Source organism: Phyllobates terribilis, unplaced genomic scaffold (genome assembly GCF_046119375.1).
Source record: "Phyllobates terribilis strain yellow unplaced genomic scaffold, ASM4611937v1 Scaffold_12__6_contigs__length_324123572, whole genome shotgun sequence".
In the NCBI taxonomy this organism is placed as follows: Eukaryota; Metazoa; Chordata; class Amphibia; order Anura; family Dendrobatidae; genus Phyllobates; species Phyllobates terribilis.
Genome location: NW_027362772.1, coordinates 307,292,498 through 307,320,234, shown reverse-complemented (window position 1 = coordinate 307,320,234; position 27,737 = coordinate 307,292,498). Strand labels below are relative to the sequence as shown.

The window sequence follows — 27,737 nt, the reverse complement described above, 5'->3', positions numbered from 1 at the left end:
GCACCTCTGTGGGCGCTGAGCCTGGAAGGAGACACCTGATGTTCTGGAGCAGTATGTACGGCTGTATGGTGTTGACGTGCCCCCTGGGCCGTGGGGTACTTGGCAGCTGGGCCTCTGGTTGCTGGGGGATAACACGGTGGCTGGCCCGGTCCGTGACCCAGGGCGGTCAGTGAAAAGGGGGATAGAGACAGGGGATTTGGACAGTTCGTGACACCACCTGTGGGATGCGGCTAAGGGGTGCCGCCGCTGCGGAGCAGTCCTCTGGAGCTGGTGTTACGGCAGCAGGGATGGTGTGGCTCTCCACAGGTAGAGCTAGCTCCAGGGCAGCGTGGGGTGTAATGGATGGTGGTGCAGGGGAGAGACGGCAGGACGGTCCCTGAGGAAAGACGGACACTCACACGGGGGTAAGCTTCAGTACCTTTACTGGTGATGCTGCAGGCACGGTCCAGGGCACTCCAGGTGAAGGGCGCACTTTTGGACTCTCCCCAGTGAGAGGGTATAGGGCCTCCTGATCCGTTGCTTTCTTCTCTAAGCTTCTGACCTGCCTGAAGCTAGGCCTAGCTTGGTTACTGTCTCTCTTAGCACCTGCTGACCTGGTGGTAGGGCCTTCTGTTTGGAGATCACTCTCCCTGGATGCTGGGGCCTCCGTGACTCCTAGCCCAGGTATATATATCGTCCGGTATATATATGTCCGGTATATATAGTATATCGGGGTGAGCCTGGTATGCTCCTCTGCCCCCTCACTATGTCTTCCTTCTCCTCTCTGCCTTCGGCCCACTGAAGGCCCTCACTAGGCTTTCACACGTGCTGTAGGCCTTGGCTCGCCTAAGCACAGCAGCCAGCTCGCTGCCTCTTTACTGCTCTCTGAGTGTCAGCACACTCTCTGCTCAACTCTGAGCTGTGTTCCTCTCTGTCTCTGAACACTGACTGAACTCTCACCGAGCTGCCTAGCTCCACCCTCCCTATATATGTCCCTAACGGGCTCCCTCTGGTGGTCTGAGGTGGTAGGGTGGAGGTGTGTGAATGTGTGAGGGCCTCTTGTGGAGAAGTCCATCCATGCACCCTTCTGGGTTCTGTGGCACCAGTGCGTAGCTGGGCGCCACAATGTCTTCGCACAGAGCTGGTTTACTCGCCCCTCCAAAAAGTTTTAATGGCAATTTAATGTAATTTTATATGAAGACACATTGGAGTGTGAGAGAAGGACGCAGCTGACAATTACGAGACTCTTCCGTCATTTCGACCCAGACGTCACCAATGTAAGATCTGGGGCAGCTCCTCGCTAGTGGAGGACAAACGCAAGTCTGGATGTGAATCTAGAAGAGGCCGTGATATAAGGCTCCCAGGCTACATTATCGTAAGCCTCACCTCTCACATTTTGTGGTTGGGCTGCAGAACTGAGCTCCCTAAAAGCAGGCTGGACGCTTTGTAACACTTCAAACTTTGTGTTCTTATTGCAACATGTGAATAGGCCCTAAAGGAGAGGTTTATCAGGCCGGACCCTTCATACCCTAAGTAAAACTGACTGTGCAATTAAAGAAAATTGGACTAAATTTATTAAGTCGCTCGCCCCTTAAAAAAGTACACTTGGCACATCTCGGACTGTCATAAGGACAGAAGGTGAAGTCTGTGATGGGACACGTTTAATACTAATCTACGTCTGCTCATATTTACTGCCCTTACAAATACATTTGGAGAAAAGTTTTTGTCTGTGCCTCCTTCTCCCGGTTATCTTCATTTACATATCTCAAGATCTGCCACAAATATGGCAAAGCAAAACTTTTATGAACTATGAAACTATAACTAATTTGCTCTCAGTGGGAAAAACAAGATAATCTTGTAGTTATGATACCTTTTAATGGCTAACAAAAATAAAATAAATGATGCTACAAGTCAAGCTTTCGAGACAACTTAGGTCCCTTTCTCAGGCATGGTATCATGTTATGAGAAAGGGACCTAAGTTGTCTCGAAAGCTTGCCTTGTAGCATCATTTATTTTATTTTTGTTAGCCATTAAAAGATATCATAACTACAAGATTATCTTGTTTTTCCTACTGAGAGCAATCTTTTTTTTCAACTGGCTAACACGGAACCAAACCCCCCAACTAATTTAACATATTCTAAGCGGTTGTTAAAAAGTTTAATACCTGTGTCATGTAATGGAGTTGTAGCTGTGCATGCCCGCCACCATGACACGTATAGCCTGTGATTATAGAGCGCCACTATCTCCGGTACTTCCATAGACAATGAATGGAGTGGAAGGGCTCATACACGGCCCACCGCTCCGTTCTAGCGGGACACTCGGCGCCACTTTTTTGGGATCACGCGATGCCCATCGGTCAGAACTGCACTGACCATCAAGGTATCCTGTATACTTGCAGTGTTGGGAATAACCCTTTATGTCCTCTTCATATATTGCGCACTTGTACAATATCTCCTAATGCTCTTTACTCTACATGGTTATTGCAAAAGTTGCCGAACATTTATAAAGTAAAAAAAAAAGTTATTTTCCTCACTGGACCCTGCAAACTGAGATTCCCATTGTCCTGTGCATCCTCACCAGACTGATCTTCCCTCTGACAGTGATATCTTGTTTGGCTTTTGGTGCAGGAACACCTTAAAGAGGGTGAAAAAAATTAGGACTTTACATTTTGGGCAGATTATCCCGCAACCACGTAGATATTTCAAAGAGAAAGACTGCCACCTGAAGGGGAAAGTAGGTCAGGACAAGGAGAACGTCTCCGGGGAGGATAATGGCAGCAGGACGGAGACGGAAAAGAGCAAGTTACTTTTTTAACTTCTTTTAAACCTAATCAGAAAAGAGGCGCACGCGTCGCCCTGAGACTTCTACATGATGCGTTTCCATGCGATCACCTCCAGTTATAATCATTGCAGCGACTCCGTGTTCAACCCTAAATAATTGCTGTCATTAACATGACTCTGACGGGTGTAATAGGTTCAGGCTGTCCGCGTAGGATGATCGTCTCCCCAATTCCCCAAAAAGCAATCAGTGTAATAAAGAAATCATTCATATTGGAAAGTACCAGCTCTGTGTAGACGTATACAGTCATCAGGCGTAAACGGGACCAAATGTGGGATCCTCAAAGTCCAGCCGCAATGGTATCTCCAGAAAGAGAGGAAAATCCGCAGCACGTCTCATCCAAAAAATCCACAGCAATCGGCGAGCGGCAGATTTTTCAAGATAAAGAGTGAAATCTGCGGCAAATGTGAAGCAATTCCACAAAGAAATCTGCAAAAAAATAGACGGGACACATTAAGTTTTTGCGATGTTTCCCCCTGCAGACGTTCCACACAGATCTGTCCCACGTGTGTGTCACACTGTAGGCCATGTTCCCACATAGCATATATATACATATATATATATATTTTTATATATATTTATATTTATATATATTTATATATATATATATTTATGTATTTATTTTAATATGAGCTTCTTTGGGAAGCCTGAAAAAAACATGTTAAAAAAAAAATGAAGTCGTGCTAAGTGCAGAATCCCAGTTCTCTATACTAATAAATTCATTAAAAACCTTCTTCAAATCTGGGGTATTAAATATGCAAACTGTCTCTTCAGAGAAGAAAACTCTAGCGCCATCTATTGGAAGCAGAAATCCTAAAAGTCAATATCGACTCTTTAACGAGCCTTGCAATATGACTTAAAAGCCAAACCAGAATCTGAATTTGCAGACATGGTGTTTTGAGGTGTTGCCCCCTCATCAGTGCAAAGTATGAGATCTGATTAGGTTAGGTAAGAGGCTCTGGACTGGGGTATAGTGGGTAACGTTTCTCCTTGTGGAGAGTGACAAGCCAGGCCTAGCATGTCAGAGCGAGGAGACTTATAAGCCATGCATGCTCCTCTGGGAAATTAAATATGCAAATTGTCTCTTCAGAGAGGACCCTTAGAACCCAGTCCAGAGCCTCTCACCTAGGCAGATAAGATCTCATACTTTGCACTGATGAGAGGAAACATCCCAAAAACACTGTCTGCAAATTCAGATTCTGGTTTGGCTTTTATTCTAAGTCATATGTTAAAGAGTTGATATCGACTCTTAGGATCGCTGCTTCCAATAGGTGGCGCTAGAGTTCTTGTCCTCTTCTTCTCTCAAGAGGCCATTTCTATATTTAATTTCCCAGAGGAGCATGTGTGTCTTATAAGTCTCCTTACTCTGACATGCCAGTCCTGGCTTGTCACTCTCCACAAGGAGAAACGTTACCCATTAGACTCTTCCAATCTGGGGAAAACTCATCCAACAAGTGCTGCAAAAATAAAAATACTATAACCATAGCAGATTGCGATTCTTTTGTTTGTTGCAGACGCCTGCAGAAAAAAATGCAATGGAAAATAATGCCGTGTTTGTGCATTTGAACATTTGGCCTAAAACTTCCTTTGCACTTATGTGAAGACAAATGAGCCAAATCGTGCCAAAACTGTGGTGTAACATATTAGTCCATTGTAAATTGTTTGTTGCATTTTGGTGTTTTTTTTTTTGGAGGGGGCTAGTGGCTTTTTTTTTTTCTTTCATTTTTCAAACATCCTCTGATATGTTTTTTTTTGTCGAAAGACGTGTACAAAATGTGGCAAAATAATAACACGATGGATAAAAAATAAAGTTTGCATGAAGGGGTGACACTGAATTTTGCCAGTGTTTTTGAGGCGGTGTCACTGATTCATTTTTTTCATTAAACTTAAGCTTGGTAAAATATAGTACAATCTGCAGCCAGCCTTTTGGTTTGTACTAATTTGTATCATCCTTTGTTTGTTTGTTTGTTTTTTTTACTTTCAAAACATTTTCTGCATTTTGTCTGTAGGTATCTCCATGGGGCCTCCAAAAATCTAGCTCAAAGAAACCCTCTAAAATCCTCCGCTTTCTACAAAGCTGAAGAAAGCGCATGCCGACATATACCTGCTCTCTTTACCCTCTGTCGGATTAATGGAGTCCTATGGATAGATTAGATGTGGACGGCGGGAAGAAAAATCTGCTCCCCACAATGTAATCTCGAGTCTTTTTTTAGTTTGATTTCACACGGAGCTTTTTGCAAAAATGTAAAAAAAAAAAAAATTTTCTAACGGTTTTTTTTTTATTTTATTTTTTTTACATCAGCTGGGACTTGATAGAAAAACGTGAAAAGCCCGACAAATCGTGCCGAATTTTTTGCGTTCACATCTCTGCTCATGCCCCTCGTATCTGAAGAAAACAATGGGGTCTGACATCGCTCCTGTCCACCGTTACCCCAGACATAGAGGGACTTTCCTATAGCCGCCATTGTACAGGTAGCCCCCCGCCTGTGTATACGGGGGGCAGTGTTGTCTTGCCAGTTTGCACGCCTTTTCTTCTCCTCTTGTAATATGCATCCATCGCTCTATATATAGTAGAAAACCTCTGGATTTCGCGGAGTCCCAGGGATTAATAACGCGGCTTCTCAGCATCTCTCCTTGTGTACAATAAATGAATATTCTACAGTTTCCCTCCACCTGAGCCACATGAGAGTAATAAATACCCTGGCCTGAAATTTATGGTAATCCCTGAACCAATATTTCTTTTCTCTCTTGATTAGAAATCACTTGCTCCAGCCGGGCTGTGTCTTCATCTGCAATTACTGTTTGATTATTTCGGCTCCGGATTTGCGGGAAGCGCCGGTCGCCCGGCTTTGCCTCCGCATTGCGCCTCCGGTAAAACAAACACATGCCATTATCCCGGCTTGGTGACTGCCACCGACATGTTGCAAAACAATCTCTGTTGATTGCACACAAGTCGCCTGTGGAGTGCGCACCAGCTTTTTTTTTTTTATTGAAGGGGCATTAACCCCTTCATCTATGCGTGCATCTATTCTTTATGCTGAGGGAAGGAATGCAAAGTGATTGCACGGACGTGTTCTCCTTCGTGCATCAAGCGGTGGCTTCAGTCGTCGCTGTGCATGTTTTATCCATAGGCTCTTTATAATTCTGTGTACGAAGCAGCCGGCGTCTTTACTGTATGTGACCAGTGCTCACTCCTCCAAGAACAAAGGCCAAAACCTTTTATGGAGACTGTGTACCATAAATCAGACTTCTGCAGCCTGTCCAATAATAAAGCCATTAATGAGCAACTATACGGATAGAAGAGGCTCGTGTTTCCCAAATGCTGTACGCCGCTGCATAAAACTAAAGACGTGCCGACGTTCGTAGACTGTCGTGTCCGTGTTGTGCACAACTTTGAGCTTGTACATATATGCTTTGGGGCTAAGCTCCCGCTGCAAATCTCATTCCCGCGCTGCAGGAAAAAAAAAAATCTGCTGCAAAAAAAACGAATGTGTGAGATTTACGGAAATGGCACAGCCGCTCTCGTGTGTTTCCATAGTTTCTTCTCGGAGCGGTCGGGGCTCGTAAGAGTTATTCCCGTCTCAGCCACGAAAGTCCAAGGTGGCGAGTAAGCCGAAATCCTTCTGGGAAAGCATTTTGCAGATAGATGAGACCAAGATAGAGCTTTTTGGTAAAGCACATCATTGTACTGTTTACCGAAAACAGAATGAGGCCTACAAAGACAAGAACACACTACCTACAGTCAAATATTGTGGAGGTTCAAAGATGTTGTGGGGTTGTTTTGCTGCCTCTAGCTCTGGGTGCCTTCACTGTGTGCAAGGCATTATGAAATCTAAAGATTACCAAAGGATTTTGGGTGGCAATGTAGTGCTCAGTGTAAGGTCCTAGGTCATGGGTCTTCCAGCAGGACAATGACCCCAAACATACTTCAAGAAGCCCCCAGAAATGGCTGGAAACCAAGCGCTGGAGAGTTCTGAAGTGTCAGCAATGAGTCCAGATCTAAATCCCATTGATCACCTGGGGAGAGATCTTAATATTGCTGTTGGGAGAAGACGCCTTCACATATGAGACCTGGAGCAGATTGTAAGAAGAGTCCAAGTTTCCAGCTGAGAGGAGTAAGAAGCTGATGGTTATAGGAAGCGATTGATTGCTGGTATTTATTCCAAAGGGCGCAACCAAATATTAAGCTGAGGGTGCCAACAATTTTGTCCAGAACATTTTGGGAATTTTGCAATTTTTTTTTTCTCTTTTTTTTTGTGTTGTTCCAATACTCACAAAGGAAATAAACATGTGTATAACAAAACGTGCAATTGTAATAATGTTCTGGGAGAAATACTTCATTTTCTGGAACAGTTTCAAGGGTGCCAATACTTTTGGCCATGACTGTATAGCTGAAATCACGCAGCCACTGTCTGATACTTGCCGCCCATTGATTAGGCAGCATACAGTAGATCAGCTGTCAGGTTCTCTTTCATTTATTTGTAATTTTTTTTTTCTTCTTTCGCATATTTATGGCCTAACCGCAATCCGTAAACTGCCTGTTTTATTTTTATTTTCTTGCAATTTAAACAATTGAAGAATATTTGTTATTTTCTGTTAATAAATTGCATTCTGCTCTATATGTATAGATATTTTTGGACCCTTTGTAACATTGTTCTTCCGACGACCCCCTCTGTTTGTGTTAATGTATATTGTATTATTTGTTGCAAATTTGACATTATACATTTTGTGATTTTAAGAAAAATCACGAAGTCACATGAACACCAAAAGCTTAAGCTTGCCTGTTTGTTTCAGGTAACTTTTTAGAATAAGCTGCTCTGTGTGCATGCAGAATAACACTACTTTATGGTCGTTGTATGACATGCTGCATTTTCACCAGTTTCCTCTCTGCTATCTCTGATTTTCAGTTGTCTCTGAGCTGGTGGGTGTAGATTAGCTGCTATGATGTCTCCCATACGCAGCACACACAGACATGAGGGATTTCCTGCTCTCCTATGTCTATGTAGCATATGCTCAGAAGCAGCAGCAGCATAGAGGACATAATACTGCAGTACTGAGCAGTGTAACTGTGAATCCAGCTCTGAAGTGAGATCAACACAAGCTGAAGAAATGTCTGTGTCTGCACCTCTCCCTGCTCCTCCCCTCTGTATAGACTTTTTTATAGAAGCTGTAACTTGACACATCAGTGATCTGGCTGTCAGTGTTCTTTAAACCAAGGCACGATTTAGTAGTTTTTCAGGGGAAGAAGTGGCTCAGAAGTGGAGAAAAAAACAGATTCTTCTTTATAGGACATATTACAAAGTTTCTTATATTTGCTTGTGCTATTGATTTATGCAAAGTTTGTGGAAATGTCAGGATCCATTAAAAAAAAAAGTCCAATAAAGTGGCATTACGGAGAGCGAGTGCAGCAGGGACCATGTGCAGGCGTTCTCCTGGATGATCGGGTCAGCAGAGTGACATGGATTTGTTTTCTATACGATTAAGCCTCTTTCCGTTCTCGGGACCTTCCTCGCCTGATGTTTGCGCAGACGATTTTCGTGCAGCTGTGTTTTGTTTGCTTCAAGTGTAATTTTCCAAATCTGCCATTTCCTTAACTCTTTGCAAAAGCGAGGAGCGGAGGAGGCAGCGGCACACGGCGGCTCTGTGCTCGCTGAACAGTGCTCGGTGTGTTCGCCTCGGCACCGCGGACACGCAGTTTTCGCTGTGGCCCCGCGTGCTATGAATTACACCTACTATCCAGCTCTGGATGAGACTTTCTACATTACGTGTCCCCTGTTCATCACCAGCCGGCATTAACCCATTGGTGCCCTGGTAAACACAAGCTCCATTAACAGAAAGTTAATTGGTTTAATGGGTTTAATGTCAACATTCTCTAATTAGCCGGTATATAATGAGCTCATTATTTTTCCTGTTGCTTCTCGTAGTGTGCATTAATATTTTCTTGGTAACTGAGAAAGCCTTTAAGTTATTGGGGACCTTGGACCGCGTTCCGGATACCAGTTGATACCTCCTCTCATTATCTCTCGATACGTCTCTTTTTATTTACTGATTGTTGTGACATTTTGTACAGTTTTAGTCGCAGTTACGGAAACTGAAATGTGGATTTTATATGTAGTAAATTCCAATAAGCGAGTTTCCAGGCGCCATTCTGCAGCATCGATAACTGTTAGACAATGCTTGACATCCTCTCCGCTTTGTAGTATTCTGCGTCTGATTGCACATACTCGGTAATTTACTACCAGTGGTGCAAGGGCTTCTTGACACAAAGCATTTATTATGGGGGGGTTCATACACAATGAGGAGAGACCTACTATGCATATATGCCTTGCACCACATTTAAACCCTTTTTTTCCCCGCCAGTTCCTGACAAGGGGGCCATGGCTTTTTATAAGAAGGAGCATGAACTCTCCGCATTGAAAAGTCTGCAGCAGCAAAAAATACTGGATCTTTAATTGTAGAGATGCTGCAACGTTTCCAAACATCACCTGGAGCATTGCAAATGGCTAAATCACGTGACAGTCACTGGCAAAGTACTGGAGGGGAGATATGTATCACTGAGGTTGTTAGCTGCAGTGATATGAACCTAGGAAAATGCTTCAGCACACTAAGTGCTGAGAGGGGTTAATCAGCCATGTTTAGGGCTAGGTTTAGTGAAAAGCTATAGAGTGGGTGGGAGGCTGTTCACCATATCTCCACCCCAGCCTTCTGGCTCATTCAGTGTTCGATGTCTTTGGAGACGAGATCTCTTGAGTTGTGTTTATGTTAAAGAACGCTGAACCTTGTGTTTGTTTCCTGAGCGGGCGGATCCCCGCAACAACGCGGACTGTGCCATTTTGTTATGGTTTGTTTTTCCCGTTCGACCAGAAAGGCTGTGTTTATTTTGCTAACTCTGCACTGGTTTATGCAGTACATCAATAAACCAGTGGGAGATTTAAAGAGACAGCGTTCCTGTGTCTACCTCTATGTGCAGTCGAGTGAGCCAATCTACCACAGCTATTAAATCCATAGGGCTATTACAAATTGTGCTGTGGATTTTCTCTGCAGCACTTGGATAATCTCTTCCACAATGCTGCTACTTTAATCCATCATGCACACAATTCTGCAGTAGAAAATTCACTGCATATTCCCTAAGGGTGTATTCACACCTGGCAGAAATCTGCATCTGTTATATTCATCTGAATGGAACTTGCAGAAATTCATGTGCGACCCCCTAAACAGCCCCCAGTCAGATGGACAGATTATCAGTCGCAGAAATTTCTGCACCAAATCTTCCACCCGTGAATGGGCACTGAATTTTATTTATTGTTTATTTGCTTCCTAAATGCAAAATTTAAGCAGATTTCCAGCTTTAAAAAAAATTACAGCTGGAAGCCATCCTGATAAAAGATAAAAAAAAAGGAAGCTGCGCTCTCCCTGGAAATCCGCTCCCCCCTCCAGCACTTCCGTTCCAATGGTCCCTAACAGACCGGAAACTGTCTCCTTACTCTGCAGCCAATCAGTGGTCGGACAGCTATGGGTTGTGACGTCTTCTCTTGTGGTCAGCTCTGAAGCAGGGAAGTGGATTCATAGTTGGAATATTTTTTTCTTCATTTATCAGCTTGGCAACCCACTGTTAGCTTTTTTTCAAAAAGGATAGACAACCCCTTTAAGCATCTACCTTACCATTTTGCTGTTGCAGAGGCTTTTCAGTTAGCTAAGTGTAAAATTGACAATAATCCATCACAACTCTACTCCTTGCTCTGACAACTCTCTCTGCTTTCTACCTCCTTTTTCTGTGCGGAGAGCGGGTTGTACATAGCAGATCAGAATCTGGGGAAAGCATTTACAGTCTCGGGGAGAGCAGAGGAAAAAAAGAAAAGCTGTTGATCGGAAGGAAGGCACATGAAGAGGAAATCAGTCCAGAAATTTAGGTGTGCTGATACACAAGAGCAGGTGAGGACTGCAGCATCCTGTACATGCTGACCTGACATCCAGCATGTATTACTGAGAGGGACATGCCTATAAGAGAAAAATCTGAAACTAGGAGCAGGCTACAAACTGCTTATCAGGGGGACTGTAAATGTCTGATACGATGAAGATTGGCGATTGAAAATCAGTGCAACTTTTTAAATTAAAGGTTACTACTTATGTACCGATTAGTTTTTTTTTTCCTTATGTCAAATGTGTGCATAGTCTCTAAGTAACAAAGTAAATGATACAGAACATGAGAAGTGAGGTCTGCATCCATCACCATAGTCCTACTCTGCCCACTCTGCTACTCCTATAAAGCCATGTTCTGACATAACATAAAATACTGCTTTTTTTTTGTGCGGAAAATCTGCCACATTTAAGGTTGTGTTGACCGGATGGCTTCATGCTGCAATTTTCTCAAAGTGCTGTAAAAAAAAAAAAAGCGTCAATTTTACCACAGTTTTGGAAAATAGTGGAACGCATCCAGAACGCATCGTATGAACACTGTCTTACAGAACAGGCAAAGTAAATGTGATTTCATGAAACACATTCCCAGTGTGCTTTCTTTTTTTTTTTTTAATAAGCTTCTCTGGAGAGTCTGGAAAAAAAAAAAAGCATGTAAAAACGTAAGTGTGTTAATTGCAGAATCCCAGTGTTTCTGTACTAAAAACGAATAAAAAAAAAACAAACAGCTGCACCAAGAATACAACAAAAAAACGGAAAATGGAAAATGTGCAAAAAAGAGAAAAATGATTTTGTGTGTTTTGGTGCGAAAAAAAAAATGCAGCGTTTTCACACGGGGGAAACCTGGACCAAAGTTCGATCATCCCAGTTGTTTCATACCGGATTGTTATGACTTGTGAGGATGGGTGATGGTAGGACGACATATTTGGGAGATTTCAGTCCGGGCTTCTGTTTTACCTTACTGCTATCATGGTAAAATTTATCAGTGTAATGAGTGTAAAATGCAAAATGTAACAATGTAATTTTTGAATGCATTGAACCTTGTTGGGAGGGGAGGGAAGGTGCATACGAGGAAAGGTCGCTCCTTACTAAACCCGTGTGTAGATACGTGTCCCCCAGTATTTTACGTCCCTCCCCATCTTTGGCTCTGTCCCCCAGTATTTTATGTCCCTCCCCATCTTTGGCTCTGTCCCCCAGTATTTTATGTCCCTCCTCATCTTTGGCTCTGGGTTCACATGATGCATCATCACGATACCTCTCCTTTGTGAGTTTTACAAGTGCTCGAGCAGTTCTATTTATTTGTGACTAGTACATTCATATATTTTTATTACCTACAACTTTTTTTTTTTTTCTTTTAATCAAGATGAACTTTCTCCCCTTTAACAGGGCCCTAGATGTGAATCAATCCCATGATGCAACATGTGTCCCCAGCACCAGCTCTGTCAATGATGGCCACCCAGAGTGTGCCGCCACCCCCTTACCAAGAGAGCCCACAGGTGAGTGCAGACACGTAGGGTGTGCCGACTAGGGAAGCAACACCGACACTGGTGTAGGACCGTCCTCCGGGTCTGATCCCATTAATATCTGATACAGGACTGATCCAAAGCATTAAGGTTGTCGTAGTCGTTAGATATTAATTGTCGGATCTGCTGATTGCATCGGGATCTGCTCTCAATCTGTGGAGCCTGTTAGGACCACACTGGAGATAAGCGGCACTGGTTACGTCTGGCAGCTGTTTGATCCTGGCTGATCGGCATGATCTCGTGCTCTTTGGACATGTCCCTATAATGCATGGTCCAGGGCGCCATTGGCGTAAACTCATCCCTATCGTCTGTGCCGAGGGGAAGACGACGATCAAACTCCTCCAAGATCAACCTTAACCATCTGCAGAGGCTGCAGCCGCCGCATTCTGCACAGATTCGTCAGCAGCTGGAAGAGGTTTAGGGCTAAAAGGATTAGCTGAGAGAATCAAATACCTCCGATCTGCAGAAATAGAAGAGTTACTTAAGTGTGAAGAGTCTAATTAAATTCACATTTTACTGCAAATAAACTCATCACAGCTGCTGAACGGCGGACCCTGCCCTCCCCAGGGATCCGCAGCCCATTCCCTTCCTCCTGTTCCAGAGCACCCCGGTGAAGAATGTTCCTGCATTCTGTACGGCTCCGACATATACCGTAGGGCAGTACGCAGAATGTATCCGCTCCCATAATGTCAGGCATGTGCCATGGTCGCTTAGCCTGGGTATAGGGTTGTTTTTGGAGTGTAGAAACCAGAAAACTCTGGAAATCTATGAGAAATTGGGAGAAAACATACAAACTCCCGTGTAGATGTTCCCAAAGACCCCAAAACTGCAAGAGGGCAGTGCTAACGGGTTACTGGTACATGTATATCAATTGTGTTGTAAGACCAACACGTCACAAAGGGAAAAATAAGGAGGGAACTGATGATTTAATGTCTGATATCTCTACCGAATGCATTCACAACATACATCATTTACGTAAGGATTAAAATCACAAATTGTATGTGTGACATTTGTTAGCACCCCCAAAATTTAGACCCCATACTCACACTTCCATACAGAGCTTCCCTCCTATACAGACCCCAGGCCAGACCCTCTATCTATACAGACCCTCTTCCTCTGCAGAATGCAGACCTTCCCTCCTATACAGACTCCAGACCCTCTAATTGAATAGACCCTCCTCCTGTGCAGAAGTCAGACCTGCCTTTTTTTTTTACAGAGACCACCCGACCCTTCTCTTCACACCCTTCTCCTGTGATGAACTCAGACCTGCCCTTCTTTACAGAGACCACCCAACCCTTCTATTCAGACCCTCGTCCTGTGCAGAACTCAGACCTGCCCTTCTATACAGACCCTCCTCCTGTGCAGAACTCAGACCTGCCCTTCTTTACAGAGACCACCCGACCCTTCTGTTCACACCCTCCTCCTGTGCAGAACTCAGACCTGCCCTTCTTTACAGAGACCACCCGACCCTTCTCTTCACACCCTTCTCCTGTTCTGAACTCAGACCTGCCCTTCTTTACAGAGACCACCCAACCCTTCTATTCAGACCCTCGTCCTGTGCAGAACTCAGACCTGCCCTTCTATACAGACCCTCCTCCTGTGCAGATCTCAGACCTGCCCTTCTATACAGACCCTCCTCCTGTGCAGAACTCAGACCTGCCCTTCTTTACAGAGAACACCCAACCCTTCTATTCAGACCCTCCTCCTGTGCAGAACTCAGACCTGCCCTTCTATACAGACCCTCCTCCTGTGCAGAACTCAGACCTGCCCTTCTTTACAGAAACCACCCAGCCCTTCTGTTCAGACCCTCCTCCTGTGCAGAACTCAGACCTGCCCTTCTTTACAGAGACCACCCAGCCCTTCTATTCAGACCATCCTTCTGTGCAGAACTCAGACCTGCCCTTCTATACAGACCCTCCTCCTGTGCAGAACTCAGACCTGCCCTTCTTTACAGAGACCACCCAGCCCTTCTATTCAGACCCTCCTTCTGTGCAGAACTCAGACCTGCCCTTCTATACAGACCCTCCTCCTGTGCAGAACTCAGACCTGCCCTTCTATACAGACCCTCCTCCTGTGCAGAACTCAGACCTGCCCTTCTATACAGACCCTCCTCCTGTGCAGAACTCAGACCTGCCCTTCTTTACAGAGACCATCCAACCCTTCTATACAGACCCTCCTCTGCAGAACTCAGACCTGCCCTTCTTTACAGAGACCACCCAGGCCTTCTATTCAGACCCTCCTTCTGTGCAGAACTCAGACCTGCCCTTCTATACAGACCCTCCTCCTGTGCAGAACTCAGACCTGCCCTTCTATACAGACCCTCCTCCTGTGCAGAACTCAGACCTGCCCTTCTATACAGACCCTCCTCCTGTGCAGAACTCAGACCTGCCCTTCTATACAGACCCTCCTCCTGTGCAGAACTGAGACCTGCCCTTCTTTACAGAGACCACCCAGCCCTTCTATTCAGACCCTCCTTCTGTGCAGAACTCAGACCTGCCCTTCTATACAGACCCTCCTCCTGTGCAGAACTCAGACCTGCCCTTCTATACAGACCCTCCTCCTGTGCAGAACTCAGACCTGCCCTTCTATACAGACCCTCCTCCTGTGCAGAACTCAGACCTGCCCTTCTATACAGACCCTCCTCCTGTGCAGAACTGAGACCTGCCCTTCTTTACAGAGACCACCCAGCCCTTCTATTCAGACCCTCCTTCTGTGCAGAACTCAGACCTGCCCTTCTATACAGACCCTCCTCCTGTGCAGAACTCAGACCTGCCCTTCTATACAGACCCTCCTCCTGTGCAGAACTCAGACCTGCCCTTCTATACAGACCCTCCTCCTGTGCAGAACTCAGACCTGCCCTTCTTTACAGAGACCATCCAACCCTTCTATACAGACCCTCCTCTGCAGAACTCAGACCTGCCCTTCTTTACAGAGACCACCCAGGCCTTCTATTCAGACCCTCCTTCTGTGCACAACTCAGACCTGCCCTTCTTTACACAGACCACCCAGCCTTTCTATACAGACTGTTCTGTGCAGAACTCAGAACTACCCTCCTTTACACCCAGCCAGAGACCACCCAGCCCTTCTATACAGACCCTCCTCCTGTGCAGAATTCACACTTTAGCTCCTATATATAATCACCCTGGAAAACCTATTAAGACCCAACACAATAATTCAGCATCAGATCTTAGATCAGGCGATCCTGTGCGTCCCACAACTAACAGAGAGAATATTTCCGCTGCCACGCCTAATAAAGAACCACCTCCAGTGCGTGCAGAGACACAAAATCGGTGCGGGGCAGCTGGCAGGTTTTTACTACACTTTCTTTTGGGAGACTGCAGCATTCTGGATATTTGACAAATCTTCCAGGAAGAAGAGATGAGCGGGTCGATCTGCAAATCAACTATGAGTCGATTACTCTGAAATTCTCTTTGTCATTCAATTCGAGAGGATCATGTAGAAAAAAAAATGTCCACCGCCATTTCACTTATTGCTAAAGATTGCATCAGTCAGAGCAAGGGCTCATGTCAGGCGCAGCCGCACAGGCTTCCACATAATGCCTTGCAGCTATTACATCTTATGGTCTAGCGTAGCCAATCAGGGGTACTATCTCAGCCACCATAAAAGATGAGAACAGGGAAAGCAGAACAAATATAGAATTTCACAGTTCAGGGATAGGAGGGGATACTACTGGTTGAAAACGGGAGTGTTTTTTTTCCAGTCTGTGAATAATAAACCAAAGATTCAAGTGATGGTGTATAGGGAGGTGATGGACCTGCAGAGTCAGGGTGACTGTGAATTGATTGCTTAATTGTTTGAATTGCAGTATACCAGTACCTTAACATTTTTTTTTATTCTTCACACACTGCAAACAAGAAAGTCAGATTAATACCCCACTGTTCTAATTTTGTTACTGAAGGAAAATACTGAAACTAAGGCTTGTGTGTCACAGAAAATGTACTTCCTGGATTGCAAACTTGTGGATAACCAAAAAGAGATTTTTTTTTCACTTCTATTTGAGAAGCCATTACTACTTCACTTTCAAAACCGCACGCCTGCTCCCTAAAAAAACAAATACATTTTAGACCGCTTATGAAAAAGCTATGACTTCTTCATTTACCAGAGAACAAATAGGCAAGTTTGCAATTGCCTTGCATTTTTTGCTATAATGCTGTTATGATAGTGCAGCAACTCACTCGGGAAAATAGGTAACATACTAAGATAGCCCTAACCACAGGCTAGACATTGGCAACTCGGACTTATGCTGCCTGAGAGGCCGTCGAGCACTTCACGTTCCTCCTAATGAATTGGAGGGCAGAGCCGTCTGCAAATTACCTACAGAAAGGAAAGAGTGCGGAAATAAAGAGATCTCAGAATGAGTAAAACAAACCACGAAATACAAAATAAAGGACTAAGTTCGTACTGTTAGAGAATATGCCGTCTACTTCCTAAAAAGAAACAGAAGATAGGTGCAGGGTAAAGAGCATAAACAGCAGAGAGATAAACCCTAGCTGGTCTTTCACTGACTGGCTTAAACTATAGCAGTATGGCTGGACATCCAAATGAGACTATCACCATCAGGAAATACCAGCAGGGGAAAAGTATATAAAGCCGCACCTGAAAGCTGATAGGGAAGACAAATTATTAAAGGAAAACACCTGTTATCCTAAAACGACTGAAGCAAGGGTAACAGAAAGTAAAAACCTGGAGAAAAGGTGTAACTGCTGTGGCTCGGCAGACATAGAAGCCGACCACAAAGCACAGGCTTGAGTTCGGACCCAGACGCATGACAAATGCTCTTGTTGAGAGAGCTTTTATCTTACGTAGTGTACAGCTGGTTGCCATGGAGCTCAACCACCAGACCCTAGCTGACAGTGTTGTACCTACATTCCTTGGAGAGGTTAACTACTAATATACCAGTCGGCTCTCATACCCATTGATTTCTATACAGCGGTTAGCTTCTCACCGCCCCCTTCCTCTCATCTTCTTAAAAGATGCTGTTATAAATCTTGGAAAATACCTAGCCCTGCAGCTTTCAAGTGTAATAATCACGGCTCTCGCAGACCTGAGTCGTATGCTTGTTCAAATGCCCTATTATCTCTGTGTAAATTGTAGCATCGGCGTCTGCCTCCTGCCATGCAGAGATGCCGTTCCCCTCACCGCCACGACCCTGGTCCGGCGTCTTCTGGCTCCCGGCCTACAGCTACTGTGGTGTGCACTGCACGCTGCTTCCCAGGCACTCTGCTTAGGGCACGTACGCGCTCCCTCCCTCTTAAAGGGGCCGCGCGCGCCGTCCTAAAAAGTCCCTGGCCAATGGCCGGAGGACTTCCCCTATTTAAAGCACCTACTCCAATATGGAGGTGCCTGTGCAATGGTTGTTGTTCCGTGTGCTAACACTTGCTTCAGCCCTCAGGTCCCGCTGCCTGTCAGTCCTGCCTGCCAGTCTGCCTGTCAGTCCTGCCCGCCTGTCAGTCCTGCTCGCCAGTCTGCCTGCCAGTTACCTGCCGTGCTCACCAGCCTGCTTACCTGGAAGCAACTGCTTGTAACCTGTTGTGCCCGCCAGCCTGCTTACCTGGAAGCACCTGTCTGTTACCTGTTGTACCTGCCTGCCTACCTGGAGCACCTGCCTGTTACCTGTCATGCCCGCTAGGTTGTCTACCCGAACCACTCGTCAGCCTTCCAGCCGTGCTCATCCGCTGTACCGGTCAGTTCCTGCCATCTGACCCGTGGGAGTCACCTGCTCTCACACAAGGTCAGTTCCAGAGTGGCACCTGGTCCCTCTGCTCGGTCCCTCCCTGGTTCACGGAGTCGATTGAGCCGCCGTGCGACCTTGGTCTGGCCGAGTAGGTACTTAGTCACGCCCCTCTGGTCCCTCCTTGCACCGAACCACAGAGGTTCCACCACCTGGACCCGTAACATAAATCTAGTGATAATTGTGTAGACCAAGAACAAATCACTGAAAGTGGAATGTGTTACAGCAGAACTTGTGGTGAGCTTTATAGTTCTACTAATACTACAGCTCTGCTTCTCACCAGAACTGTCACTCAGGGAGAAGAGCCCGTCCCCCAGAATCCAGGAAGTAAGGAGACTGCATAGCTCTGAGCTCCCTAGGAGACAGCTTTAAAATGCCTCTTTAATACTGACCCAGGAGTCTTCAGAGTGTTATATGCTTACTTTCAGGGCAATTAGAGGCTTTTTTTCAGTATTGAGATTGAAATTTCAAAAATACTATATCTCTTCATCTGTACCAGGAAGTGGTCTTTCTTTGGAGCCTCCTGAACAATTACAATCAGTATGCAACAGGAGACGGAAGAATATATATATATATATATATATATATATATACAGTATAGACCAAAAGTTTGGACACACCTTCTCATTTAAAGATTTTTCTGTATTTTCATGACTCTGAAAATTGTACATTCACACTGAAGGCATCAAAACTATGAATTCACACATGTGGAATTATATACTTAACAAAAAAGTGTGAAGCAACTTAAAATATGTCTTATATTCTAGGTTCTTCAAAGTAGCCACCTTTTGCTTTGATGACTGCTTTGCACACTCTTGGCATTCTCTTGATGAGCTTCAAGAGGTAGTCACCGGAAATGGTCTTCCAACAATCTTGAAGGAGTTCCCAGAGATGCTTAGCACTTGTTGGCACTTTTGCCTTCACTCTGCGGTCCAGCTCACCCCAAACCATCTCGATTGGGTTCAGGTCTGGTGACTGTGGAGGCCAGGTCATCTGGCGTAGCACCCCATCACTCTCCCTCTTGGTCAAATAGCCATTACACAGCCTGGAGGTGTGTTTAGGGTCATTGACCTGTTGAAAAATAAATGATGGTCCAACTAAACGCAAATCGGATGGAATAGCATGCCGCTGCAAGATGCTGTGGTAGCCTTTCTGGTTCAGTATGCCTTCAATTTTGAATAAATCCCCAACAGTGTCACCAGCAAAGCACCCCCACACTATCACACCTCCTCCTCCATGCTTCACGGTGGGAACCAGGCATGTAGAGTCCATCCGTTCACCTTTTCTGCGTCGCACAAAGACACGGTGGTTGGAGCCAAAGGTCTCAAATTTGGACTCATCAGACCAAAGCACAGATTTCCACTGGTCTAATGTCCATTCCTTGTGTTCTTTAGCCCAAACAAGTCTCTTCTGCTTGTTGCCTGTCCTTAGCAGTGGTTTCCTAGCAGCTATTTTACCATGAAGGCCTGCTGCACAAAGTCTCCTCTTAACAGTTGTTGTAGAGATGTGTCTGCTGCTAGAACTCTGTCTGGCATTGACCTGGTCTCTAATCTGAGCTGCTGTTAACCTGCGATTTCTGAGGCTGGTGACTCGGATAAACTTGTCCTCAGGAGCAGAGGTGACTCTTGGTCTTCCTTTCCTGGGGCGGTCCTCATGTGAGCCAGTTTCTTTGTAGCGCTTGATGGTTTTTGCAACTGCACTTGGGGACACTTTCAAAGTTTTCCCAATTTTTCGGACTGACTGACCTTCATTTCTTAAAGTAATGATGGCCACTCGTTTTTCTTTACTTAGGTGCTTTTTTCTTGCCATAATACAAATTCTAACAGTCTATTCAGTAGGACTGTCAGCTGTGTATCCACCAGACTTATGCACAACACAACTGATGGTCCCAACCCCATTTATAAGGCAAGAAATCGCACTTATTAAACCTGACAGGGCACACCTGTGAAGTGAAGACCATTTCCGGTGACTACCTCTTGAAGCTCATCAAGAGAATGCCAAGAGTGTGCAAAGCAGTCATCAAAGCAAAAGGTGGCTACTTTGAAGAACCGAGAATATAAGACATATTTTCAGTTGTTTCACACTTTTTTGTTAAGTATATAATTCCACATGTGTTAATTCATAGTTTTGATGCCTTCAGTGTGAATGTACAATTTTCATAGTCATGAAAATACAGAAAAATCTTTAAATGAGAAGGTGTGTCCAAACTTTTGGTCTGTACTGTATATATACAACCCCTGGCAAAAATTATGGAATCAATGGGCTTAGAGGATGTTCATTCAGTTGTTTAATGTTGTTGAAAAAAAGCAGATCACAGATATGGCACAAAACTAAAGTAATTTCAAATGGCAACTTTATGGCTTTAAGAAACACTAAAAGAAATCAAGATAAAAAATGTGGTACTCAGTAAGGGTAATTTTTTACAGACCAGGCAGAGGGAAAAAATTATGGAATCGCTCAATTCTGAGGAAAAAATTATGGAATCACCCTGTAAATTTTCATTTTCAAAACTAACACCTGCATCAAATTAGATCTGCTCGTTAGTCTGCATCTAAAAAGGAGTGATCACACCTTGGAGAGCTGTTGCACCAAGTGGACTGACATGAATCATGGCTCCAACACAAGAGATGTCAATTGAAACAAAGGAGAGGATTATCAAACTCTTAAAAGAAGGTAAATCATCACGCAATGTTGCAAAAGATGTTGGTTGTTCACAGTCAGCTGTGTCTAAAATCTGGACCAAATACAAACAACATGGGAAGGTTGTTAAAGGCAAACATACTGGTAGACCAAGGAAGACATCAAAGCGTCAAGACCGGAAACTTAAAGCAATATGTCTCCAAACAGGAAATGCACAACAAAACAAATGAGGAACGAATGGGAGGAAACTGAAGTCAGTGTCTGTGACCGAACTGTAAGAAACCACCTGAAGGAAATGGGATTTACATACAGAAAAGTTAAACAAAAGCCATCATTAACACCTAAACAGAAATAAATAAGGTTACAATGGGCTAAGGAAAAGCAATCGTGGACTGTGGATGACTGGATGAAAGTCATATTCAGTGATGAATCGTGAATCTGCATTGGGCAAGGTGATGATGCTGGAACTTTTGTTTGGTGCCGTTCGAATGAGATTTATAAAGATGACGGCATGAAGAGAACATGCAAATTCCCACAGTCATTGATGATATGGGGCTGCATGTCAGGTAAAGGCACTGGGGAGATGGCTGTCATTACATCTTCAATAAATGCCCAAGTTTACATTGATATTTTGGACTGTTTTCTTATCCCATCAATTGAAAGGATGTTTTGGGATGATGACATCATTTTTCAAGATGATAATGCATCCTGCCATAGAGCAAAAACTGTGAAAACATTCCTTGAAAGAAGACACATAACGTCAATGTCATGGCCTGCAAATAGTCCGGATCTCAATCCAATTGAAAATCTTTGGTGGAAGTTGAAGAAAATGGTCCATGACAAGGCTCCAACCTGCAAAGCTGATCTGGCAACAGCAATCAGAGAAAGTTGGAGCCAAATTAATTTAGAATACTGTTTGTCACTCATTACGTCCATGCCTCAGAGACTGCAAGCTGTTATTAAAGCCAGAGGTGGTGCAACAAAATACTAGTGATGTATTGGCGTGTTCTTTTGTGTGTTTGTTTTTCATGATTCCATTATTTTTTCCTCAGAATTGAGTGATTCCATAATTTTTCCCCTCTGCTTGGTCTGAAAAAAATTACCCTTACTGAGTACCACATTTTTTATCTTGATTTCATTTAACCCTTAAAGCCATAAAGTTGGCATTTGAAATGACTTTAGTTTTGTGCCATGTCTGTGATCTGCTTTTTTCAACAACATTAAACAACTGAATGAACATCCTCCGTGTTAGGGGACGGTTGCAAACAACTTTATTAAATAATGGAAAGCAACCGAACCCGGGGTCCGCGATTACACCTTCCGGGTAAGAAGGTAAAACAACCAACTGAAATAACAATCCCTTCCGTGTTACTGCACACCGGAACGGGAATAGGGATTTGCACTATCTCCGTTAACTGCACGAGAGATGTGCGATAAATAATGTATCTGTAGTCCTGTTTACAGCACAGGGACTACACAGCAGGCGCTAGGATGCGTGTGTGATACACGCCGGCGTATACGTGCTCCCAGCCGGAGTGCTACCGGACTGAGGGGTATCTCTCCACGTGGCTTACAGGCGGTGCCGGGAATACAGCGTCTGCAGACTGCTCGGGGTGTATGGCGACCCCTTTGTCGGAGCCAGACTGTCAGACGAAGCTACCTCCCTCCCTCCATCTAAGGCTGCCTATCCCCCGCTAAACCTGCCTGACAGAAGCTAAAGCGCACGTGGAGCCCAAACGACCAAGCGTCCACACAACAACACCATCACAGCTCAATGATCAGAGCGGTCCGCCATGTTTGTGGGTGGGCTAATTAAAGATTAAGCCCTGCCCACATCGCACTATTGGTGACGTCAATCGCGACCAATCAGGCGGTGCCAGGTCACCGGATCATCTGACTCCAAAACCACCAATCACGGTCCGCCATGTCACGGGCATACCCAGTGCAGTGAAACCTGGACTTAGGCTCTAGCAGCCCTGTCTCCCTCCGCAACCTACGCTTCATGTTGCTAGGAACAAAGACCCAAGAAACAACAACATCTCGTGCACCAGCTAGGCATTGGGACTGATGATGATGCTGAGCAGCATCAGCCCTGGCTGGACTGGAATGGGAGACCACAGAATCCACTGATGGTTCTGAACCCATTTCAAATCCAGCAAACGCCCAACTCCTAACATCCTCCTCTACTTGATGCTCATATTCCTCAACAAGCAGGAGAGCATGAATGTGGTCCACTGGTTCCCAGGGATGATCCTCAGATCCATGGCCCCTCCAGTGTACTGGGTAACCTTTTTTTTCATGAACCATCTTAGACCCCATAATAGCCTGCACCTCGAGATTATCACCCCTGGTGTCTGTAGCAGGTTGGGGTTCAGCGACTTTTGTCAGGGGAACGGGTTTAAGGAGCGACACATGAAAAGTGTCGTGACTCCTCAGGTGTCGTGGTAACTGTAAACGGTACATTACTGGGTTTACTTGGGCCAAAATTTTGAAAGGACCAATAAAGCGGGGGGCAAACTTAGCAGATTCCCCGCATACTTTAATATTGCGTGCCGTGAGCCACACACTGTCGCCCGGATAGAATACGGGAGCAGGACGACGAAGAGTGTCAGCCGACTCTCTCATTCGATTCTTGGAGGCCAATATAGCATCCTGGGTATGGTCCCAAACCTCCCGCGCTTCCAGAGCTAAATCTCTGACCCCAGGTTCCATAGAGGGAACTGGCATAGGAACCGGAACGCGCGGATGTTGGCCATTATTCAGAAGAAGCGGAATCAGATCTGTGGAATCCGCCACGGGTAACGGGTGGAGCAGACCAGCCGGACTTTGACGGGATGATTTATCTCTCGCACAGGAGACACACGCTAGAACATATTCCTTAACGTCCTGGCGCCACCGGAGCCACCAATACCACCGTTGAAGGAACTTTGTAGTACCTTTGACCCCAAAATGACCTCCGATCTTAGGGGCATGTGCCCAGGAGAGCACCTCATTTTGTAGATTAGGGGGAACGAACGTCTTCCCAGAAGGAAGAGTGAGCCTGGGCTCGTCATCGTCCTCAGCAGTATCCATTGACCGGGACAAAAGGTCTACCCGAGGGTTCTTTTTGATATAATCTGACAAGACCTGAGTCTCGGGGACAGACAGAGGATCTGTGCCAGGGACCAAATCAATAGGACAGCCATACGGTCGGTGGCGAGGTAAAGTGTCTGCAGCCTTTTTGGGAAAGACATCCGCAAAGCTCTGATTTTGCACAGGAGGAGCGGCCAAGTCGGAAGAAGGCTCAGAGACTACCCTCCAGGTGACACTGAGACACACAATTCTCACTCCAGGAAGAAATTCTCCCCGAATTCCAGTCAATGTGTGGAGAGTGACAACGTAACCACGGAAGCCCCAATAGCACCTCATCTAATCCACCGGGAATAATAAGAAAGGAGATAACCTCCCGGTGACCCTGAGGAAATGACATGGTGAGGGGAATCGACTGGTGGGTGAATTGTGTGTCCAGTAGTGAACCGTTGACTACCCTAATGTTCACAAAAAATTGCCATCGGCACCAGAATCCACTCATGCCTTGGCAGTAACCATGGTTGTTCCGAAGAACAATGTCACCTTATACAATAATTTGGAGGAAGGATCCCCGGAATCTAACACACCTCTTCCAACGGCGGTTAGACACACTCGTTTTTCCGACTGCTTGGAACCCTTATTAATGGGGTACTCCAAGAGATGTGCAAGTCGGGAACGAGAGGGGCTAGACTCCGTCCGGGATACATCCATAGCCTCAGGCTCCGGGTCGGGAGTCGCGGGTTTTGAAATGGGTCTAGAGAATGAAGATGCCAACTGACACTGAGGTCTGGGGACCTCCAGCTCTAACTTGTGTTCTGCATGATGCAAATCTATTCGGTTAGCGAGAGAGATTAACTCCTCCAGGGAGGTTGGAATCTCTCTGGTAGATAGAGCATTTTTAATATGCCCAGCCAGACCCTTCCAGAACACCGGGATTAAAGACCGCTCAGACCAATCCAATTCAGCCGTTAAGGTTCTGAACTGGATGGCATAGTGGCTGGCAGTGACCGTACCCTGGACCAACGCAAGAAGCTTAAGAGCCGTATCATGCGTGACCTGGGGACCTAGGAAGACATTTTTTAGGGCTGTAAGAAAGAGACCTGCATTAGCCACTACCGGGTCACTCCGCTCCCACAGGGGTGTAGCCCACTCCAAGGCCCTGTGAGAAAGTAACAAAACCCACTTTGGCCCTTTCGGAGGGAAACCGTGCCTCCATCATCTCCAACTGAATGGAGCACAGATTAATAAAACCTCTGCAGGATTTGCTGCCACCATAAAATTTTTCCGGGAGATCAAAACGGGGTAATGGGGCGATTGCAGCTGCCGCAGCATTCACCGCAGCCGAGTTAACCAGATTGGCTGCTTGAGAAGCTGCCTGGGTCGCTACTGCAGTGATATCAGCGACCGGGACAGCCTGTTCCAGAGTCTTAAGTCTGGCCTCAAGTTACTGTATATATCGCTGCAGTTGCTGGTTGTCAGCCATGTTCGGCAAGACCCTGGCGCTCTGATACTGTTAGGGGACGGTTGCAAACAACAATGGAAAGCAACCGAACCCGGGGTCCGCGATGCAGCCTGGAGGACTGCGGCCAAACACCTTCCGGGTAAGAAGGTAAAACAACCAACTGAAATAACAATCCCTTCCGTGTTACTGCACACCGGAACGGGAATAGGGATTCGCACTATCTCCGTTAACTGCACGAGAGATGTGCGATAAATAATGTATCTGTAGTCCTGTTTACAGCACAGGGACTACACAGCAGGCGCTAGGATGTGTGTGTGATACACGCCGGCGTATACTTGCTCCCAGCCGGCGTGCTACCGGACTGAGGGGTATCTCTCCACGTGGCTTACAGGCGGTGCCGGGAATACGGCGTCTGCAGACTGCTCGGGGTGTATGGCGACCCCTTTGTCGGAGCCGGACTGTCAGAAGAAGCTACCTGCCTCCCTCCATCTAAGGCTGCCTATCCCCCGCTAAACCTGCCTGACAGAAGCTAAAGCACAGGTGGAGCCCAAACGACTAAGCGTCCACACAACAACACCATCACAGCTCAATGATCAGAGCGCGCCGCCATGTTTGTGGGCGGGCTAATTAAAGATTAAGCCCTGCCCACGTCGCACTATTGGTGACGTCACCCGCGACCAATCAGGCGGTGCCAGGTCACCGGATCAGCTGACTTCCAAACCACCAATCATGGTCCGCCATGTCACGGGCATGCCCAGTGCAGTGAATCCTGGACTTAGGCTGTGGCAGCCCTGTCTCCCTCCGCAACCTACGCTTCATTTTGCTAGGAACAAAGACTCGAGAAACAACTTGTACATCTCGTGCACCAGCTAGGCGTTGGGACTGATGACGATGCTGAACAGCATCAGCCCCGGAGACCACAGAATCCACTGATGGTTCTGAACCCATTTCGAATCCAGCAAACGCCCGACGCCTAACACTCCGAGCCCGGTGATTCCATAATTTTTGCCAGGGGTTGTATATACACTGCTCAAAAAAATAAAGGGAATACTTAAACAACAGAATATAACTCCAAGTGCATCAAACTGTCCACTTAGGAAGCAACACTGATTCACAATTAATTTCACATGCTGTTGTGCAAATGGAATAGACAATAGATGGAAATTATTGGCAATTATCAAGACACCCTCAATAAAGGAGTGGTTCTGCAGGTGGGGACCACAGACCACATCTCAGTGCCAATGCTTTCTGGCTGATGGTTTGGTGACTTTTGAATGTTGGTTGTGCTTTCACACTCGGGGAAGCATGAGACGGACTCTACAACCAACAGAAGTTGCTCAGGTAGTGCAGCTCATCCAGGATGGCACATCAATGTGAGCTGTGGCAAGAAGGTTTGCTGTGTCTGTCAGCGTAGTGTCCAGAGGCTGGAGGCACTACCAGGAGACAGGCCAGTACACCAGGAGACGTGGCGGGGGCCGTAGGAGGGCAACAACCCAGCAGCAGGACCGCTGCCTCCGCCTTTGTGCAAGGAGGAACAGGAGGAGCACTGCCAGAGCCCTGCAAAATGACCTCCAGCAGGCCACAAATGTGCATGTGTCTGCAAAAACGGTTAGAAACCGACTCCATGAGGGTGGTATGAGGGCCCGACATCCACAGATGGGGGTTGTGCTCACAGCCCAACACCGTGCACGACGCTTGGCATTTGCCACAGAACACCAGGATTGGCAAAGTCGCCACTGGCGCCCTGTGAAAGGTGAAAGGTTCACACTGAGCACATGTGACAGACGTGACAGAGTCTGGAGACGCCGTGGAGAGCGATCTGCTGCCTGCAATATCCTCCAGCATGACCGGTTTGGCAGTGAGTCGGTAATGGTGCGGTTGGCCCTGGGTTCCTCCTAATGCAGGACAATGCCAGACTTCATGTGGCTGGAGTGTGTCAGCAGTTCCTGCAAGATGAAGGCATTGAAGCTATGGACTGGCCCGTCCGTTCCCCAGACCTGAATCCGATTGAGCACATCTGGGACATCATGTCTTTCTCCATCCACCAACGTCACATTGCACCACAGACTGTCCAGGAGTTGGCGGATGCTTTACTCCAGGTCTGGGAGGAGATCCCACAGGAGACCATCCACAACCTCATCAGGAGCATGCCCAGGCGTTGTAGGGAGGTCATACAGGCATGTGGAGGCCACACACAATACTCAGCCTCATCAGGAGCATGCCCAGGCGTTGTAGGGAGGTCATACAGGCACGTGGAGGCCGCACACAATACTGAGCCTCATCAGGAGCATGCCCAGGCGTTGTAGGGAGGTCATACAGGCACGTGGAGGCCACACACAATACTCAGCCTCATCAGGAGCATGCCCAGGCGTTGTAGGGAGGTCATACAGGCACGTGGAGGCCACACACAATACTGAGCCTCATCAGGAGCATGCCCAGGCGTTGTAGGGATGTCATACAGGCACGTGGAGGCCACACACAATACTCAGCCTCATCAGGAGCATGCCCAGGCGTTGTAGGGAGGTCATACAGGCACGTGGAGGCCACACACAATACTCAG

General features: G+C 46.2%; 1 protein-coding gene across 4 annotated transcripts in view; it reads left to right on the top strand.

Moving 5' to 3' along the window:
* PKNOX2 (PBX/knotted 1 homeobox 2) overlaps window positions 1-27,737 on the top strand; it is a 392,364-nt gene that overhangs the window by 300,366 nt on the left and 64,261 nt on the right. For 3 of the 4 annotated variants that reach the window (XM_073657347.1, XM_073657344.1, XM_073657343.1), the window contains exon 4: window positions 12,118-12,227. The exons of the other annotated variant lie outside the window; for it this stretch is intronic. In XM_073657347.1, the coding sequence (XP_073513448.1) occupies window positions 12,141-12,227 (87 nt within the window). In that variant the 5' untranslated portion in view covers window positions 12,118-12,140. The remainder of the gene's footprint in view (window positions 1-12,117; window positions 12,228-27,737) is intronic. 4 annotated transcript variants of the gene reach the window in all.